Below are 19,669 nucleotides of genomic sequence, written 5' to 3'. Positions count from 1 at the left end.
CTAGTGCTGTTATCTTCTCTAACTGGGTCAGTCTTCATGCACCTAGTGGTGTGTGCTTCTGCCCCATGGAGGATGAAAAGGAGAAGTGATCAACGTGTGGAGGCAGAGGTACTTGGTGATCATTGGGGCCAGCAGGAAGGAGAAAGGCTTAGAGGCTTCAGCCAGCATCCATGTTGCTGGCATAGCTATCAATGCAAGCTTGAAGGTGAGTTTAGATCACATCTGGAGAACACACCCGGAGATATCTTTTGATTTTATGTCCACAGATCCGAAGAGGGGATTTGTTGAGCCAAATGAAGCTTTTCCTCAAATTTTATGCACAGACTGACAACGCTGCAGCCCCCAGATTGCATCCACATTAGATATATGTTATGAAACCCTCTTCTGCTTGTGGGTCTTCCTTGCTAGATTGAGCATTCAGAGATCCTGCTGTTTTAGTTCTTCTCCATCTTTCCCAGAGCTTTCTCCTAGTAATGCGGTAAAGCAATACATTGTGATCTGCACTCCCAGATAATGTGTGCAAACGCAGTGTACGCATGAAGCTTCCACGCTTCCGCATAGCTTTGTCCCACACTATTGCAGTAATATTCAGAAACCTCCACCATAGCGATAGGACTGGTCATATAGGCCCTTCCCATCCAATCAATGCTTAGCAAGAAGAGAGGACAACGATCAGCCCAAAGGAAGCCACCCTATTGCCAGCAGCATAGGATTAAGTGAGGCAACTCCTGTGCAACGTTGCTAAGGGATTTTTCTCACCCATTCAACACGTTAGCAGAAACTATGATTGGGTGGGAAAGGCAAGCTTGCACTGTCCCACATACATGGGTGCTTAATTCACACACACGCTTCCAACTAATGGGGTAGCAGTCCCTTCCCACAACGTGGGTTTATGTGATGGGGGACTGCTATACCTCATTATTGGGTTTCTACCCTGACACCAGGGGATGCGGGTGGCACTGTGGATTAAACCACAGAGCCTAGGGCTTGGTGATCAGAAGGTCAGCAGTTCGAATCCCCACAACGGGGTGAGCTCCCGTTGTTTGGTCCCTGCTCCTGCCAACCTAGCAGTTCAAAACCATGAAGTGCAAGTAGATTAATAGCTACCGCTCCGGAGGTAAGGTAAACGTCGTTTCTGTGCGCTGCTCTGGTTCGCCAGAAGCAGCTTAGTCATGCTGGCCACGTGACCCGGAAGCTATACGCCGGCTCCCTCCGCCAATAAAGCAAGATGAGTGCCGCAACCCTAGAGTCGGCCACAACTGGACCTAATGGTCAGGGGTCCCTTTACCTTTTATCCTGACACTAGTGATGGGAGTACATGTGTGAACTTATTCCTGTAGGGCAAAATATTCTACCCTCTGTGTGCACCTAGATAAGGAAAAGGGGGGAGGAACCCTGGAAGAAAACTATTCTGTTGTTAGAAATGTATTGATTACATGATTATTATTTTTTGCATGATTGTAATATATAGAGCAATCATTATCCGGCATTCAGCCTACTCACTTTCACCTATTGCCATATTAAAGCTCAGAAGGCACTGAACCTAAATTCATATCTCTGCCACCACCTCTTGTGTGATGAGATCTACACATCTGGTATGAATCAAACGTCTGCTATATCCCGACCCTTGATGTCAGCTGTGTCCTTGAGTGACCAAACAACAGGCCCTTGTTTGTGCCGCTTAGTGCGTAAAAGAAAAGGTTAATGTGATCCAAACCTTTCATTAATTTTCGCTTTGCCTTGTGTAAAACAGCAGGTTTAGATCTAGGTCCTGTCATGAGACGCAATCAGGTGTAACACAGCCCAAGCCAGAGAGAGACAGTGGTTGAATCCATCCACAACGCTGCAGTGCCGCTGCCAATTTACTCACAGTGTCCAAATTCAGTGAAATAAGAAACAGCAGGTCGCTGGTGTGACTGGACCAATGTCCGTGTGGGAAACCTTAGAGCCTGCCATGCTAGCATGACATCCAGAACTTCGTAATATACACACCGTGCGTCAAGCACACCTTTTTTGATTTTGCAGGGTTAAAAACGGAAGCAATGTCACGAGACTACAGCTGAGAGTGCCCGGCGCTGCTTCAGTAGTTTATTAGACAATGTCGAAATGACTTATTTCTCTTAATATTTTTGAAGTGTTTTAAGAGGTCACATACTGAGGCCCCATAGAAATGGTCAAAAGACTTAAGGCCTAGGTTAGATGTGTTGTTATAGCACATAAAGCACTTGTCTCTTTCGGCAAACCATGAATCTTTGCATCGTGTGCAAAAGGCATTTCCCATAATCAGTGGTGTAGCATGGGGAAAGGGGTGCCGTGGCCCTGGGGCAGATGCTGAGGGGGCGCAACCCAGTGCCCCCATGATGGATTCCCTCACCGAGGCCAAGTGACGGCCGCCTTCCAAAGGTGTGAGTTGCTCTTGGGCCAGGCCTTTGGGGCTGTGGCAGTGCTGCCTTCTCCTCACAAAGAAAGGATGCCCACCAAGCAGAGCCAGGACTCATCCTAAGCCTTCTGTGGCTCCAGCACTGCTGGGATGCCACTAGGCCAGCTAAGGAGCGGCAGCTGCTGCTCTCACTGGGAACTCACCAAGCTGAGTGGGCAAATGAGGTGACCAGCAGGTGACCTCCATGAGGAGCAACCACCACAGGGGCCCAGCGAATGCCCCCAAGGAGGTTAGGGGATGCAATCCTTGCCTTGCCCCGGGTGCTGCCAACGTATGCTATGCCACTGCCCATAATAGTGCCTCTTCTATTGAAATGCACTCTGAAAATTTCTCTCCTATATTAAGTCTGAGGAGTGTTTCCACTGATTGTATGAATGATGAATAGCTTTATGTCATGATAATGTTCACACCCACCGTCTTCTGTTCCCATTCCTTGGTGTGACTCGGGTTATCTTCCTTCCTTCTCTGAAACCATAAGCTTTTAAATCTCAAGTGAAAGGATAGCATATTCTCTCCAATTCTACAGCTTGCCATGGCCCCACAGCGGCCAGTTTGTGTTATGCCGCATTACCACGTAGCAAAACGTCTATGTCCAATAAGAACACACCACCCTCATATCAAGGTTTGATAGAGAGCATGAGCCTGAATCAAAATATTTGATTTCAGGCATCATGAAGCATTTGCAGTGAGTCAGCCCAACTTCCAGGCCAGCGGCTGCTGGAGGCTTCGGCGCAGTTGCTGAACACATAGAAGCTCAGTCATATTCAATGAATGTTAACCCTGGGAAAACATGCACTTCGGGCTCTTTGCAGAGGGGGGGAGGGGGGAATAACTCTTTAAAATAGTTTGTGCCCATCTGTACATAATCTGAGAGATCACCCTAACATATAGAGTCTGGCAACTGCAATTAAATATCATGGGGTAGGCAGAAGAATGCGCACCTCAGAAGTTGAAACGATATTCAATAAATCCACATGGTTCCTTGCCAGATTGTTTCTGCACTGGCGAAGCTTTGTATAATCACACTTGATCTCTCTTTGAATCCTGCAATAAGCAGAGTCAGCAAGACAAATGCCCATAAATCGACTCAAGGCCTCAAAAGGTTTTCCTTTCGTTTGGTGTTCCCCGCAGCTTAAATCCACTCATGGAGAGGCAGGTTCTGACATGGGACTGCGCTGCCCACCGAGCGGATAATTTACCGCTGGATCAGTCAGTTCCATCCAGAGTCGTCTCGAGTCACAAAACCACGGACAAGACTAGTTTTTCCAAGCCTCATCTTCATTGCTGTGCCATGCCCAGAGGAGTTACATTGCTACGTGTCACTTCCGATACAGCTTCACATGTGCGCTGCAACCTCATGCGATCCAATGTGGCGTGGCAAGCCAGAGAAAAACAGGGTGGGGGTGAGCAATTGCCTCAAGTCTAAAAACTAAGCATTCATCAAACGTTGCTTTGTTAGGGTCTGAGTCTGATCTTTCTTACAGTGTTTCCACCCTCCTGATATTCGCCCAGAAACCCCCAGAGTTACACCAGTGGAACAGATACAGAAATGAAAGCCCACCATTTCTCGTAAGATGCTTGTAGACAAGAAACAGCATTATGTGTGAGGTGATTTCAGTGAGCTGGGCTCAGTTAACAGGATGGCTTTCCTCTGGATACAGGGGAGAATTCCAGTATTAGAGACAGGATGATTGAGTGCGGCTGGAAGGAGGAGAAGTTGTACTCCAGCTCTTCAATATTTCAGACTCTCCAACTGTCCCTGTTTTCCAGGGACAGTCCCAGGTTTACAGAACCCATCTTGGTTTCTGGTTTGATCCCAGAAAGTCCCACTTTTCCTTAGGAAGTCCCTGCTTTCATTGGAGTAATGTTGGAGGGTATGGAGATATGTGACTCCTGAGCCAAGGAGGTAAGTAACTAACTATACAACCTTTAGAAGACATCTGAAGGCAACCCTGTATAGGGAAGTTTTATAATGTTTAATGTTTGATGATTATTTTTATTTTGGAAGCTGCCCAGAGTGGCTGGGACGACCCAGTCAGATGGGCGGGGTATAAATAGTATCATAATAGTATAGTATAGTATAGTATAGTATAGTATAGTATAGTATAGTAGTAGTAATAATAATAATAGTAGTAGTAGCAGCAACAACAACAACAACAATAATTAATAAATTAAATAGAATAGGATGTCACTATATTCATCAGCTAAATGTTAAAGGCTATGCATATTTTCATCATTGGAAGGCTAAGAGCATGGGTAGGCAAACTAAGGCCCAGGGGCCGGATCCGGCACAATAGTCTTCTAAATCCGGCCCGCGGACAGTCATTATCAGGATTATCAGTGTGTTTTTTACATGAGTAGAATGTGTCCTTTTATTTAAAATGCATCTCTGGGTTATTTGTGGGGCATAGGAATTCGTTCATTTCCCCCCCGAAAAATATAGTCCAGGCCCCCACAAGATCTGAGGGACAGTGGACCAGCCCCCTGCTGACAAAGATTGCTGACCCCTGGCTAAGAGGATGGAGTCTTTAAAATAAATAAAAAATTGGGCTTTGGGAGTCAAACCTCCCAATTAGAGAGAAACCTGCTAGAAGGCAATGTGAATGTGCTGTCGAAAATATATAAGATGCTATTAGAACGGGAAACAAAAAACGAACAAGTGAAATCTTCAATGATACATTGGGCAATGGGTAATGGTAATAATATTGAGATAAGTGCATGGGAGCAATTGTGGAATAATGATACAAAATAACTTTTTAATGCACATATATCCGCATGCATACATGCACACGTAAAAAGGAAGGTGATCCGTTTTGGCAGATGGGGCAGTATCCTGCTAACTTCCGTCTCAACTCAGCCAGCACCACCTGCCTCTCTTTTTATTTACATCTGGTCCAGAGAAATGGCCCTGGCTGTCAGCTCCCTCCTTCTTAGTGTCTGTGTTGCCTTTGTAGAACTCAACCGAAAGTACCGTATTTTTTGCTCTATAAGACTCACTTTTTTCCCTCCTAAAAAGTAAGGGGAAATGTGTGTGCGTCTTATGGAGCGAATGCAGGCTGCGCAGCTATCCCAGAAGCCAGAACAGCAAGAGGGATTGCTGCTTTCACTGCACAGCGATCCCTCTTGCTGTTCTGGCTTCTGAGATTCAGAATATTTTTTTTCTTGTTTTCCTCCTCCAAAAACTAGGTGCGTCTTGTGGTCTGGTGCATCTTATAGAGCGAAAAATACGGTAATATGGGGACAAAACCAGAATTAGCTGGCTCTGCCTACTGCTGGGCTGCAAACACATTTACAGTGGTACCTCGGGTTAAGTACTTAATTCGTTCCAGAGGTCTGTTCTTAACCTGAAACTGTTCTTAACCTGAAGCACCACTTTAGCTAGTGGGGCCTCCTGCTGCTGCCGCGCCGCCAAAATACGATTTATGTTCTCAACCTGAAGCAAAGTTCTTAACCTGAAGCACTATTTCTGGGTTAGCGGAGTGTGTAACCTGAAGCGTATGTAACCTGAAGTGTATGTAACCTGAGGTACCACTGTACAGCATATTCAAAGCACATTCCTTCCTTCCAAAAATTCTGGGCACCGTGACGATTCCTTTGTCAAGCCCCAAACTCTGGTCACGTATTACCTTGAAACTGCAGCGGCAACAGTTTCACCCCCAGTAATCTGGTAGCAATCCTGTGGCCATATTTACATTCCGTTTTATCAATAGCAGGACTATTGTACTAGCAGGATTCACTTTGTACCCTCTAAGTATTTGAAGCAGCCAAGAAGGCTGCAGAGAATCAAAGGCTTTCTTGTAATCAATATATGCTGCCGAGAGATTGTGCTTTGCCATTTACGAGTTCACCAAGATCACAGCATCCACAGCGAGCTGATCGGCGAACCAAAACGCCTAAGAGTGTGCTCTCATTAGGGAATTTGGGTCTGTGCTGCTCTTCTTGCAACTCCTTTGTGTTCCCATGTCATATTAGATGGTTTTTAAACATCAGTTGTACATAGAGTTGACATGGGCGGGAGGCAATTGTGCCAGCCTCCAAGCATTGATCCTAAATCTGCTGTTTATATAAACCGTATGCGCGTATACTTTCTCCATTTGATCAGGAACTGATCTCTGCTAAAATAGCTTGGGATCGGGATATCTTAAGGAGCAGATTATCAATGGTGCACCTGGAGCAGTTACACCGGGGCCCTGCCTCCAAAGGGGGGCAGACTCTGAGCTTTCCTTTTAAAAAAGCAGCCGTAAGATAAGGAGCCTACTATTAAGAAAGTTAGGGACTCAGGTGGCGCTGTGGGTTAAACCACAGAGCCTAGGGCTTGCCGATCAGAAGGTCGGCGGTTGGAATCCCTGCAACGGGGTGAGCTCCTGTTGCTTGGTCCCTGCTCCTGCCAACCTAGCAGTTCGAAAGCACGTCAAAGTGCAAGTAGATAAATAGGTAACGCTCCAGCGGGAAGGTAAACAGCGTTTCCGTGCGCTGCTCTGGTTCGCCAGAAGCGGCTTAGTCATGCTGGCCACATGACCCAGAAGCTGTACGCCGGCTCCCTCGGCCAATAAAGCGAGATGAGCGCTGCAACCCCAGCGTCGGTCACAACTGGACCTAATGGTCAGGGGTCCCTTTACCTTTACTATCATAGAATTGTAGAGTTGGAAGGGTCCCTGAGGGTCATGTAATCCAACCCCCTGCAATGCAGGAATCCTGCCCACAACTGTCCCTGGGTGGGTTCGAATAATAATTTAATAATAACAATTTATTATTTATACCCCACCCATCTGGCTGGGCTTCCCCAGCCACTCTGAGCGGCTTCCAACAAAATATTAAAATACAGTACAGTCATACCTCGGGTTGAATGTGCCTCAGGTTGAGTGCTTTCGGGTTGCGCTCCGCTGCAACCCAGAAGTAACGGAGCGCGTTAATTCCGGGTTTCGCTGCTCCCACATGCACAGACTCTCAAAATGACATCATGTGCATGCGCAGAAGCAGCAAAATGCAACCCACGCATGCACAGATGCACCGTCGCATTTTACGTTCCGTTCAGGATGTGAACAGGGCTCCAGAACAGATCCCATTCACATCCCAAGGTACCACTGTAATGCATCAAACATTAAAAGCCTCCCTAAACAGGGCTGCCTTCAGATGTCTTCTAAAAGTCTGGTAGTTGTTCTCTTTGACATCTGGTGGGAGGGCATTCCACAGGGTGGGTGCCACCACCGAGAAGACCCTCTGCCTGGTTCCCTGTAACTTGGCTTCTCACAGTGAGGGAACCGCCAGAAGGCCCTCGGTGCTGGACCTCAGTGTCTGGGCTGAACGATGGGGGTGGAGACGCTCCTTCAGATATACTGGACCAAGGCCGTTCAGGGCTTTAAAGGTCAGCACCAACACTTTGAATTGTGCTTGGAAACATACTCAAATCACCAACCTTCTGGTTAACGAAGTCAGAGCTATGCTTGAAGAGCGAATTGTTTCAGCACATGGAGATAGGAATCCGTTTGTCCTAAAGAGCTGCTCTTTTCTCCCTTCCCTTTAATGTAATTTCTTATTTCCCAGTCCATGGAATCTCTGCGGTTTGCCCAGGCCCAGTAACAGTGGTCAGTCAGGTCAGCGGAAACAATGTTCATTTGTAATTAATATAGTATAGCCTTGTTTATCTGAGGTATCTCTCCCTACCTGCTACAAACAAAGTAATTAATACATGGGGAGAAAGTATGGAGGTTTGGGAGCAGGAAGTGATTTGTAGTGTTCTGTGTGAACGAAGTAGAGTCTTAGATGAAGTATAATGTGAACAGGCATTGCATGTTGAGGTTTGTGCTGGACTTCTGTGCAAAGCAACAATGGTGACATGGATGAGGAAAATAGATGGGTGATTTTAAAACTCTGAGGTTTTATGATTGGTTACTGATCTTTGTAAACCACTTGTGTTTTTGCTGGAATCTCTGAAACACCAGAGGCCCATAGTATTCCTTGTAGTCTGCAAAAATTATACCATTATTATTATTTAGTCTTTAAGATACCACAAGACTTAATCTGGCCTTGCCCAAGCAAGCCTTTATATCCAAGCCTGATCACTGATATTGTCTGGAGGAGTGTAGACAGTTGTCCCCTGTATTAAAAGCCTAGCTAGCCTCAATCACTCTCAGGCATTTCTTGTCACTGTTTAAAATCTTCATGAGTAGCCAGCCATTTTGATGGTTATTTTGTTCTATTTTTAATGGTTTACTTTTCATGTTTTATTGTTGTATGCTGCCCTGGTATTTTATGAGACGGTGGAATAGGAATTCTTTTATAATTGGCTGTTTGCAGTGTTCCCAAAAGCATATACAGAGCTTATGGGCAGCGCAAGGGGAGACAGGAAGCAAGGTCCACATGGCTGACTCCTCTGTGAGAGACCAGTTCCATTGGTCTTTCCATCCAAGCTTGTACTTAAAGGAGCTTTGTGATTTTAAGAATAGGTGAGTTTGATTCTTTTCCTCATGCTCTCCCCATCCTCCTTTTGTGTGAGAGAGACTTTTTGATAGCTATACCGACTTCTGTTATCTCTTCAGTTTCCATAACATGGAAAATTTTTCTACTAGTGGGGTGATAAAAAGTCACGTAGCACTTTCAGGATGAGTCAGTACTGTAGACCCGATCCCCACCACCACCACCACCACCACCACCCCAGTAAGCTTTGCTTTCTATTTCTTCTTTTTGCTCTTTCTGTGGTGCTACTGTTGTTTCTTCCTTTGCATTTGACGGGCATTTTGTTGTTGTTGCAGTTCTGCATGTGTACATGTGTACATATACAATGTACATGTGTACATTGACTGCACAACTGAAACAACAACAAAATGCCCATCAAATGCAAAGGAAGAAACAAAAATAGCACCAAGAAAATGATGGCCCTCCTTTCCCCTGACAGGATAGCCACATCTCCTACTTTCCAGAGGAATGAAATGCAATATGCAAGGCATAGGATCCAACTCCTAGGAGCCAAGGTCCCTTTGCCCGCCCACCCCCTAAAATATTTGAGGGGACCATCCCTTCTAAGTTGATGGGCATTGCCATTCAAATGGTGCGTGTGCATTGCATCATGTTGATCATTAGGGATGGGGCTTACCTGCCCCCCCCCCATATTTTATTCAAGTTGGCATCCCTGTTGCAAGTGATATGCAACTGGCCACCCTAAACCCTAAGGAGCTTACAGCCTAAATTCTGACAGCAGGAGGCAAATAAAAGTTGCAGGAAACAAGGGATGAATGTGAGTGGGTGCACATGGGTCTCATTTTAATTATACACTACTTAATTCATGTCGTCAGTTTGCATTTCTTAGTGCAGAAAGTATTGATCTGATGTGTAGAGATCTTTCCTGTTCTGATTAACTCAAGAGAGTTCTGGAAGCTTCTAGAAGCTTCTCTGTGTGAAGGAAACAAGCAGAAGGTTTGTGATGTTTGGGTTATTCCTTCAGAGAAGCTGAGTACAGCTGGTTTAAACTGGTTCTGTTATCTCTTTCCGTCAAGATCATGCTTACTATAAAAATAGGCCAGAAGGAGCCTGGGCTTCACTTTCTCTTCCTATCTCTTTTCCTTCTGGTGTGGCATTCTGTATATAGTGTTAAGTTTCATTTCATTTTTTATTTGTATGCCGCCTTTCCACAGTTAAAAACAATGCTCAAGGTGGCTTACAGCATGACAAGATCTACATGTTGCAAGTCTAAAATAAGTTTTAGACTTATTATAAGTTATTGTAAGTTTAAGTTAAGTCAGCTTGAAACTGGATTTCTTGTGGACAGTGCCAATCCTGAATGTATTGGATTTGTGACCTATATGCTCATTTGCCTTCAGCAACAGTAAAGCTCTGCTGGAAGAAATATTAACTGCCTCTGGTCTATTTTGGGGGGAATCCTGCAACATGTTTAAGTTTTCATTCTGCTAACTATACGTTTGAGTTCTACTCTGGATCAGTACTAAGTAGACTTTCAATGACACGTGTCACATTTTCAAAGAAAAGGTACACTATCTGAGCAAACCTTAGAGTAGCCCTGTGAGCTGTGACTGAGAAAATCGTGGCTTTCTTTACATCCTTTGGGCTGAGGTGAGATTCAAACTGGTGACTTCATAGCTCACAGTCTTCAGCCACAACAACAGCTCTCAACATCCACCTGCGACTTGCTCCTCTAAGCTGGATATGTGTGCAGGCACTGCACCTTAACATCATATCCTGTGTGAAGCGAGCTGTGCGGTTTGAACGTGCTTGCTTGCCTCTCCACGCAAGTGGGAACCACCTTGCTACAGCTCTTAGCTGCTGTCGTGTTGCACCCCTTTTATGAAATGCAGGAGTGTGCCATGAGTGGACTGACTTATGGGATCAACTTTGTGTTTTTGCTTAAACTCCAAGATCCACCAACGAGGTACAAAATGGTGGCTGTGAGGGTGGAACCAATCATCTACTGCATCCTATAAGCCAGGAATAGCCAATGTGGTGCCTTCTAGTTGTTGTTGTTGGACTACAGTTATCGTCACTGACTATTGGCTGTGTTGGCTGGGGCTGATGGGAGTTGGAGTCCAACAACCCTGGAAGATCACCCTGTGGCGATCACACAGGGTCCCCGGGCGTTTGACAGTCTATTGATCCCTGTGCCACCACTGTGATTGCCTCCTCGCTGCCACCAACCCGTTTCTCTCGGGTACACACGGAGTCCAGACAGTTGTTAACATTAAATCAAATAAGCAAGTTTATTTTATAAGCCTTAACAAGTTTATGGTTTCAGAAAATTTTTCTCGTCAGTTTCTTAATCTTAGTTTCTTTACCGGCCTATACCTTTCCTAATAACTGCGAACTGATTATCCCAACTGTCTATCTGACTCCTCCTATCAGTTTCTCTCACTCTCTCATAACACAATCGACCAACCCACAGACTTATCCTCCCTCTTCCTTCTCCAACTCCCAACTGACTTCCCAAGAACTCCAACTCTAACTCTAACTTCTCCCCTTGGGTTCCCACTGGCCAATCACTTCACACTCATTTAACCCTTTCTTTATGACCCACCTAGAAGGCAAACGCCACATACCCCATTGGCTATTTGTGTCATAAGCCATACACTGGAATAGCTTGCATGCATGTGTACAATTCTGCAAGGGTTTTGAACACAGAATTCTAAAAACTGAAGGAAAAAAACCAGTCCACAAAACCCAAACAATTTTACTTCATATTACTAAATTATTGGGAGTCATAAACTCAGCAAGTCACCGAAAGGCTGATTTGTAGAACATGTTCTGTCTCTTGCCAACCCCAGTCTGTGCTACTCTTAATGTTAAAAGGAATGCAAGAGGATGCCATGAATTGTCAATCACTTTTAGCCCACAGAAGCAAACTTCATATTAGTAAACAATCCAGTTTTGCCTCCGGGCTATTATGTCCTGTCCTGGGCATGTCTCTGCCTTTTGCAAATGGATGGGTTCTCCCCTCCCTCCTTTCAGTATAGCTTTTATTAAAGGGATCTTACCCAGTGAGAGGGAGTACCCAACTCTCCACTAGAGACGGGGGAAGAAATTCGATTCAGTCCTCATTTGAAGGTGAACTTACCAGATTTGAAGTATCAGAAATAATATGCAAACCGAAACACAGCTATCCTTTAAAATTCACACTTCTCTGAAGTTTGCCGTGCAGGTCCAGTCAAGTAATGTCTACAAAATTGCATATACTGGGATAAAGTGTGCATATAATTGTGTATATTAGCAAAGAGTAGAATATCTCAACACGTTATACTGGTGAAAATCGCTTTACACAAAAATAAATAAATCATAGAGACTTTTTTAAATAAATAAAAAATCACAACTGATGTAGAAATGTGGAGAACTGAATTTCAGATTGAAAAAAAATGAGAAACTGAAATGGACATATTTTTTCCATAATACAGACTTCCCTCCTTTGCTGAAGAGGCCATGGGAATGGTTAACTCTCAGCAGGGAGGCAGAGGTCCATTTACTAGATAGATGATAGATAGATAGATAGATAGATAGATAGATAGATAGATAGATAGATAGATAGCCATTCATCTGACTGGGTTGGCCCAGCTATTCTGGGTGGCTTCCAACAAATTATAAAACCCCAGAAAAATATGAAAGGAATACCTGAGCGCTATGTTTTCAGGTTCTAAAAAAGTCATAGGATTTATTTTTAAGATTTCAACCTACAGATCCAAGTAAACAAATAAATGCAATTCACTCAGGAATGTGGGCACTTACCTGAGGCTGACCCATGATAGTTTGCTGTCTCAGATGAAGGACACGATGGTCTCCCCCACCCCAATTCAGCACACAGAAGCAGTTGAACCTTACATTGACACCAGTGGAGGAATAGCATCTTCCACTACACCTGAGGCATCAAACCAGATTAGGGGGCTCAGGACAGGCCACGTGGCAGCAGAGTGAAATGTCTGGAGAGGCTAGGAGGAATGGTGGCCTGGGAATGCTGCTACTGCATCACCAGCATCTGCTGCCTGAAGCAGCTGCCTCATTTTGCCTAACGGTAGGGCCGGTCCTGTAGTAACCCAGGTCTTTGCAAAATGTACAGTGCAATCCTTTTTAGAAGTAAGTCCTACTGAGTTCAATGGAATTTGTTCCCAGGTAAGTGGGCATGGGGTGGCGGCCTTGTTTTTAGTGTTCCCTAAAGATTACCTTTAAGATCGCAGCTTTCCCCTCCTTCATTTTGTGATTTGTTCCGCCCATTCTCGACTTTACCTTCGCTTTCATGTCAGCAGCATATTTGTGCTAGAAACCTCCTTTGATGTTCCCACCCACCTTTGCATTTAGCAAGTGTTGAGAAAAGGGAGGGGGGAACCCCATAAAATGTAAATGTTGCAACTCAGCGAGTGGCTGAACTGTATCTTTGTAGTACCTTGGAAATCTGCCAGCATTAAATAGAATCCAGTTGGTGTTGACTGAAAGGCTCCTGGCTGCAAATCAATATGGCAAATCTTGCAGAATAATGTCTTTTCTCATCAGTGACAACTAAAATCTGTTCTCTGGCTGTGGCTGTTGAAAATTGGAGGGGGGGAGAGAGAAGAAATGTTTGATTTGAGGCTGAAAGCATGATAGGGAGTCATCAATAGTTGCACCAAGGAACGCATTGTGACAGTGCCCAGTGCCTTTTCAGTTAGGGAGCCTGGGAACATTTGAGTTGCTGATGTGAGATTGTAAATAAAATGGTCCTGATCATGGAGTCAGCACATAATCAAAATGCCCAGTAAACTCCATACGAGTTTCCTTCCTGTAGCCAGCAGATGGGGAACAGAGGAAGAAGACAGGCTCAGTGACTATGGACGCAATTGTGCTTCCTCTCAGAAGTTTATGTACATTGTTAAAAAAGCAGACTCAATAATAATAATAATAATAATAATATCCTCCTTTTAAATAAATAAAAGAAATAAGATACTATGCGCTGCCTCAATAGCTGATCTCAAGATGAAAGATTCACACAGTTCAACAAATTTAAACAGGGCTGAGAACCTGTGCTCCTCCAGACATTATTGGACTACAAATCCCATCATCCCTGGAGCCACAGGATCAGGTGTAATACAATCTGGAGACATGTTAAATTAATTGATGAGAAGCCATTTTGGACTTTTTGAGTGACAAAAGAGGAAGGTTGGGCCTGGAAGGGAAACATGAAAAAAAATATATACCACTTAGCAGAATAGCACGGAAACTGTCATTTTTATCACAGCCAGAAATTTTCTCGGAGTGTTTATATGAAATCATATAAAGAATGGTAGTACTAACAATGGACAGAAAGTGTTGTAGATGTACCTTTCTTTTATCGCTATTTCACCCAGCCTTATTGGAACTCTTATTATTTACATAAACTAGAGATTATATCCACAGACAAACGCCAATTAAGGGATTGGTGCCACTGGACAGAATCACTATGTGATCTGCAAGGATCAAATTCTCTAAATGCTCTCCTTGGTTCCCCCCTCTAAAAAGGGTCCATTTTAGAGCCAGTTACCTGTCAAATCTCCAGCCAGCTTCACTTAAGATTCACTTTTACTGAGCTGTGTTTTCAAGCTTTTACTAGCTGTGTGCAGCCTGTTTTTGTGCCTTCTGTTTCATGCTTTGCCTGGTTTTGGGAGTCAGGGGGCGGGGAGCCTGCCATAGCAGAAGGGAGGACACACCCATGACTGTTGACCAGCCTAACTCATCTCTACCTCTTGGCCTCCTTCCTCTCACTCACCAGCTTCTGCCTCGGATTCTTGACTTCTCTCTGCCACAGAATCTCCCTGCTCACTAAGCCAAGTTACCCCGTCAGCGTCCAACACCTCTCTTCCCAGTCTTCTCCCTGCACCCGCTCGTCATTGCCCTACCACTGCTCCCTGGGTTCTGAGCCTTCTTCCCTTCGTGGTTCCCCGGCTGGTTCCTCCCACCACTCCTCTGTTGTCCAACCAGCCCATGACACCTTGCCTAATCTGCCAGAGATTCTACTGTGGCTCAGACTCATCTCCTGTCCTATATCCATCCCAGTTTCACCAAGAGGAACAGTGTTTTTGAAATCAAAAGTTAGCAACCCTGGGTTATCAACATGTGCACACCAGGCAGAGGAACAGGAGAGCTCGAGACTTGCTCCCATGTCATGCAGATACGAAATACCAGGAGTCTCTGTGGAACAGCCCTGATAAACCAACGCAGGTGGGGAATCTCATTCCTTATCTCTACACTGGGAGCAAAGATAACTTGTAGGAGAAATGTTGTGTTCCTGTTGAACTCTGGCCATTGTATCCATTCTCCACAGGGTGGTTGGTAACCTAACAGGTTTATTTGCAGGGTTGTAAACACTGAATGCAAGCCCGCAGCAGAGTTTCTTCTAGTCCAAGGGGAGGCTAATGCTCAGCTTAAGGGGGTGGCGGGCAGCAGGTTCGCTGTGTTTGAATACAAGGATGGTGCTCTCCTTGCCCTTTTCTAAGCCGCAGGCTTGAGATTTCCTGGCATGAAAGAAAGGCTATGTCGAAATAATATTAACTTGTACTGTACTGTAATGCCAGCTGAATGACCTCTCCTTTTTGTTTTCCCAGGAAAGGGAAAGAGACTGAAGCAAGCCAAAGAAGAAGCTACAGCAGAGATTGACCACTACAGGCTACAAAGGGAAAAGGATTTCAGACATAAGCAGTCCAATGTGAGTAAGAGTACCAAGGGAAGATTGGATAAATTAAGGGTTGCTTCTCACACATACTTGGCTGAGGATAGTCTCTCTGTGGAATGTCAATGAGCATGTGTATTTCACCTCTATGCGTGAATGGTGACATGCACCCCAGGTGCTTAGATGCATAGGTCCAGTTCCTACAGTGTTTCCTGTTCAAAGACCCAACTCACATGCTTGCAGCTAACGATACTTTCCATTTGTTTCCAGACACACTACATAAGCTAGAGCATGGGTAGGCAAACTAAGGCCCAGGGAGCGGATCCGGCCCAATCGCCTTCTAAATCCGGCCCACAGACAGTCCAGGAATCAGTGTGTTTTTACATGAGTAGAATGTGTCCTTTTTAAAAAAATGTGTCTCTGGGTTATTTGTGGGACATAGGAATTTGTTCGTTATTATTATTTTTTCAAAATATAGTCCAGCCCCCCAAAAAGTCTGAGGGACAGTGGACCGGCCCCCTGCTGAAAAAGTTTGCTGACCCCTGAGCTAGAGTAATAACTTTAAATATATCTTCCATGCACATCAAACCATTGTGGGTGTTTCAATTCAGGGGTGCAATTCCTCCCCTCCTCCAATTCTTTTCATGTGTGAAACCTTGGTAGGCTGAGATAAGGGACCGAACTCAACCAACACAGTGCGCTAGTACTCCCACTAGAGCAGCAGGGCTCCCCCCCTCTCCTCCCTCTGCACCTACCCCAAATCTTCTCTGGTTGGAAGAAGCCCCAGAACAGCCTGAAGGGATGCGAGAGGGGAGACCATTTCTTCTGGCAAGCAGAAATGCTTCACTGGGGGAATGACCAACTAGCACAACCTTGAATTCCACCCATGGTCTCCCACTATCATGTTGGGCTTTGCAGAAGCAACGTCATACATCACTGTGCACCACGTGTTACGGAAAGGGGAATCACTGCGAGATATTTGTGATGCTTCTTTCCATAGCTTGGTTTGTAGTAAGAGAAGATATCCGCAACTTGCTTCCTTCGTATTGACTGTATGTGCAGAAGACTAAGGGAGGAGGTTTCTATTGTTTTGGGCCTGGCTTTGGAGAAAGTGGCACAAGCTTGTTCATTTGTTCCTGTTTTGTTCATGGGATATGTCTTGTTTTGCCTTTGTAGATCATGGGCTCTCAAGGGAACCTATCGACAAAAATAGATGAAGAAACCACAGCAAAGATCCGGGACCTCACTAGTAACTATCATAAGAACATGGAGAGTGTGATTGGACGCCTCTTGAATGAGGTGTATCACATCGACCCTGAACTCCACGCAAATTATGCATACACCATTTAAATCCTTCCATGGAAAAGTTTCCAAAGGAGCAATGCCATCCCTACTATTTGGCAGAGTGAATATTTCCAATTCAGGTGGCAGATTTGCGGGTACCGTTACAGGGCAGTGTGCTGTCAATCATTACATTTTAAGCACTGGTGAGAATTGGGCAGGAGCCATTTGGATTTTCTGCCTCTGACACCACAGCTGTCTTGAGCTGCCTTTGATCAGAAAGAATAATTTCCCTGCCTTTATTGTTTTCTGTTTTCCATTGTGCATGCGATATACACAAAAGCCCAAAGCATGTAGATGTTTCTAAGACATGTGATGTGACCAGTTCCTGCAAGGTTTCACGCAAACATTTGGTCAGATGTATTCTCCCCCACCTTCTCCTCCTCCACCCATCCACACATACCCTTTTTTTGGTAGCAAAGAATGTGTCACTTAAATATGGGCAATGGCAGAATAAAGAATTGTTTGACACCAGCAGCTTTTCAGTGGGTGTATTTTACTTCTGTACTTATGTTCCCCACTACTTAAAACGTGTTTGCTTTGCATGACTTGGCCTGTTGCAGGAAATCTGTTTGTCACAATATGTGGAGGGTTTAAAATAACCGAGTGTGCCATCAATATTATAGATATATAATTAGTTTTAAAATTAAAAACATTTGTTTCAAGTGTGGCTGTGGTGCATATGGAGAGGCAACAATCATCTACACTAGGTAGCCTTACAGACCAGACATAATTGTGTAGAAATGATGTAGGACAAGGAAGTCGTGTTTGTGGCTTTATTGGTAATTAGAGTAAGTGCCCCTTCCCCTTTTATTGTTCTAAGACAGGAATCTCATAAGACCTAACATTGGTAGGCTTCAGACTAGGGATAGATGGATCATCCCGCTCCAATTTGGTTCCCAGCTGAATGTGTGAATTGGCCAGGCTGGTCAGGCATCTGCAAGCTAGTCTAGGCCCTTCCAGGTGCAGCTTTAAAACTTTGCTCTGAAACAGGAAGCATTCCAGCAATGCCAGCGAGCCATCCAGTTTTATCTTCTGATGTAAATATAATGTTGAATATCTGGGTATAAGTTTTCTGATTTTGCACCCCCATTGCTCCTTTAAAGGGAGTCTTCTACAGCAGTTATGGATTATCCATGTTATTGATCAAAGCAGGCTTTGTTCTCCTTCACTACGATGCATAGCAGCTGGCCTTTCCATATTTAGTCATTATTTTGTGCTTTTCATAAGCTGCCTAAAACAGCATATATGCACGAGTAGCCAATGTGGTGCCCACCAGATGTTGGACTACAGCTCCCATCATCCCTTGCTTTTGGCCATGCTAGTTGGGCTGATGGGAGTTGTAGTCCTAGATATATATCACATTGGCTACCCCTGCTGTTAAAGGTAAGATTTTTACATTGGCAAGACAAGGAAGAAGGAAAAGGGGTCAGTTGGGAAAGGTTTTGAGGGAGGGCAAGATTGGTGCTGCCAAAAGAGCAGAGATTATGGTGTTGGTGCTGATAATCTCTTGCAGACTAGATAATCTAATATGTCACTTGCTATTCTAAAAAGGAGCAGTCATCTCTCAGACCCACTCGTGCAACACAAAGTTAATAGTAGTGGATTACATTCGTCTAAGAAGCATCAGCAAAGAGATCATTATTATTTTCATAATGTTATGTTTTGCTAATATCAGAATGAGAACAGGTTAGTCCCAAGCCCCAAGTCATGACGATACAAGTCACCTTTGATAAAATATCCCAATAAAAAGGGGGAGGAATGGACATGCATGTGTGAAGCTACAGGATGATGCAGCAGCCAAAAAAAGCTCAAAAGAAGTCAAGTGCCCCAGTCAAAGGAAGTCAAAATCCCACTCTGTTCTGTCTTAGTCAGACCACACCTGGAGTACTGTGTCCAGTTCTGGGTGCACAATTTTGAAAGGGCTTTGAGACGCTAGATGATGTGGAGGAGAGGGGAGCCAAGATGATCAAGAGTCTGGAAACCAAACCTTATGAGGAAGTTTGGTATGTTTAGCCTGGAAAAGGGGAGAGTGAGAGGAGATAGGATGGCCATCTTCAAACAGATAAAGGACTGTCACATAGAAGATGGAGCACGTTTTCTCCTGCTCCAGAGGGTAGGACCCGTACCAATGAATTCAAGTTACAAGAAATGAGATTCTGACTAAACACCAGGAAGAGCTTTTTGACAGTAAGAGCTGTTCTACCGTGGAAGAGACTCACACCAGAAGTGGCGGCCTCTCCTTCTTTGGGTGTTTTTAAGCAGAGGTTGGATGGTCATCTGTCATGGATGGTTTCATTGGGATTTCTGTGTTGCAAGGGGTTGGACTAGACCTCTTCCAACTCTGCAGCTCCATGTTTCTATGAAAGGAATTTGCCCTGGCTGTGCATTATGCATCCATCTCCTCACAATGCGGAGAATCCGTGTGGCTCTCTGAGAAGAGCTGGAGAGAAGAGATTGGGAGCCAATGTCAAACGAAGTGGGTTGGTGTGGTCACCTGCTAAGCAGAATAGCAAATCAGATGAATTACTTTGAAATGGGGTGAGCTTGCCCAGCTGGATTTGAGGTCCCTATTGCTCATTCTTCCCCCAAACCCTGCCGTGACAAGACAAAGAAAAAGAAGTCCTGTATGATGGTGCACTGTGAGTGGCTTAGATTAGAAAAGGGCACGGGAAATTGCCAGAAGGAAAAGAGAGACTTCTTCAAGAGACTTCTTCCTGAGGAAGAAGAGAAGAGAAGAGAAGAGGTGCCCAAGCGGCTCGCACCAAAAGTCCACGTTG

The 19,669-nt window shown here is 44.7% G+C and overlaps 1 protein-coding gene across 1 annotated transcript in view; it reads left to right on the top strand.

The window, feature by feature from the left end:
• The window catches only part of ATP6V1G3 (ATPase H+ transporting V1 subunit G3), a 32,193-nt gene extending 14,827 nt beyond the window's left edge, over positions 1-17,366 (top strand). Inside the window, exons 3-4 of the mRNA XM_082225603.1 lie at positions 15,484-15,584; positions 16,725-17,366. Of these exons, the coding sequence (XP_082081729.1) occupies positions 15,484-15,584; positions 16,725-16,898 (275 nt within the window). The 3' untranslated portion in view covers positions 16,899-17,366. The remainder of the gene's footprint in view (positions 1-15,483; positions 15,585-16,724) is intronic.
• The last annotated feature ends 2,303 nt before the right edge of the window (positions 17,367-19,669 follow it).

Source organism: Podarcis vaucheri (assembly GCF_965113315.1).
Source record: "Podarcis vaucheri genome assembly, chromosome: 6".
Taxonomy (NCBI): Eukaryota; Metazoa; Chordata; class Lepidosauria; order Squamata; family Lacertidae; genus Podarcis; species Podarcis vaucheri.
Note: the sequence above shows the minus strand (reverse complement) of the source record. Positions and strands in the feature narration are given on the sequence as shown.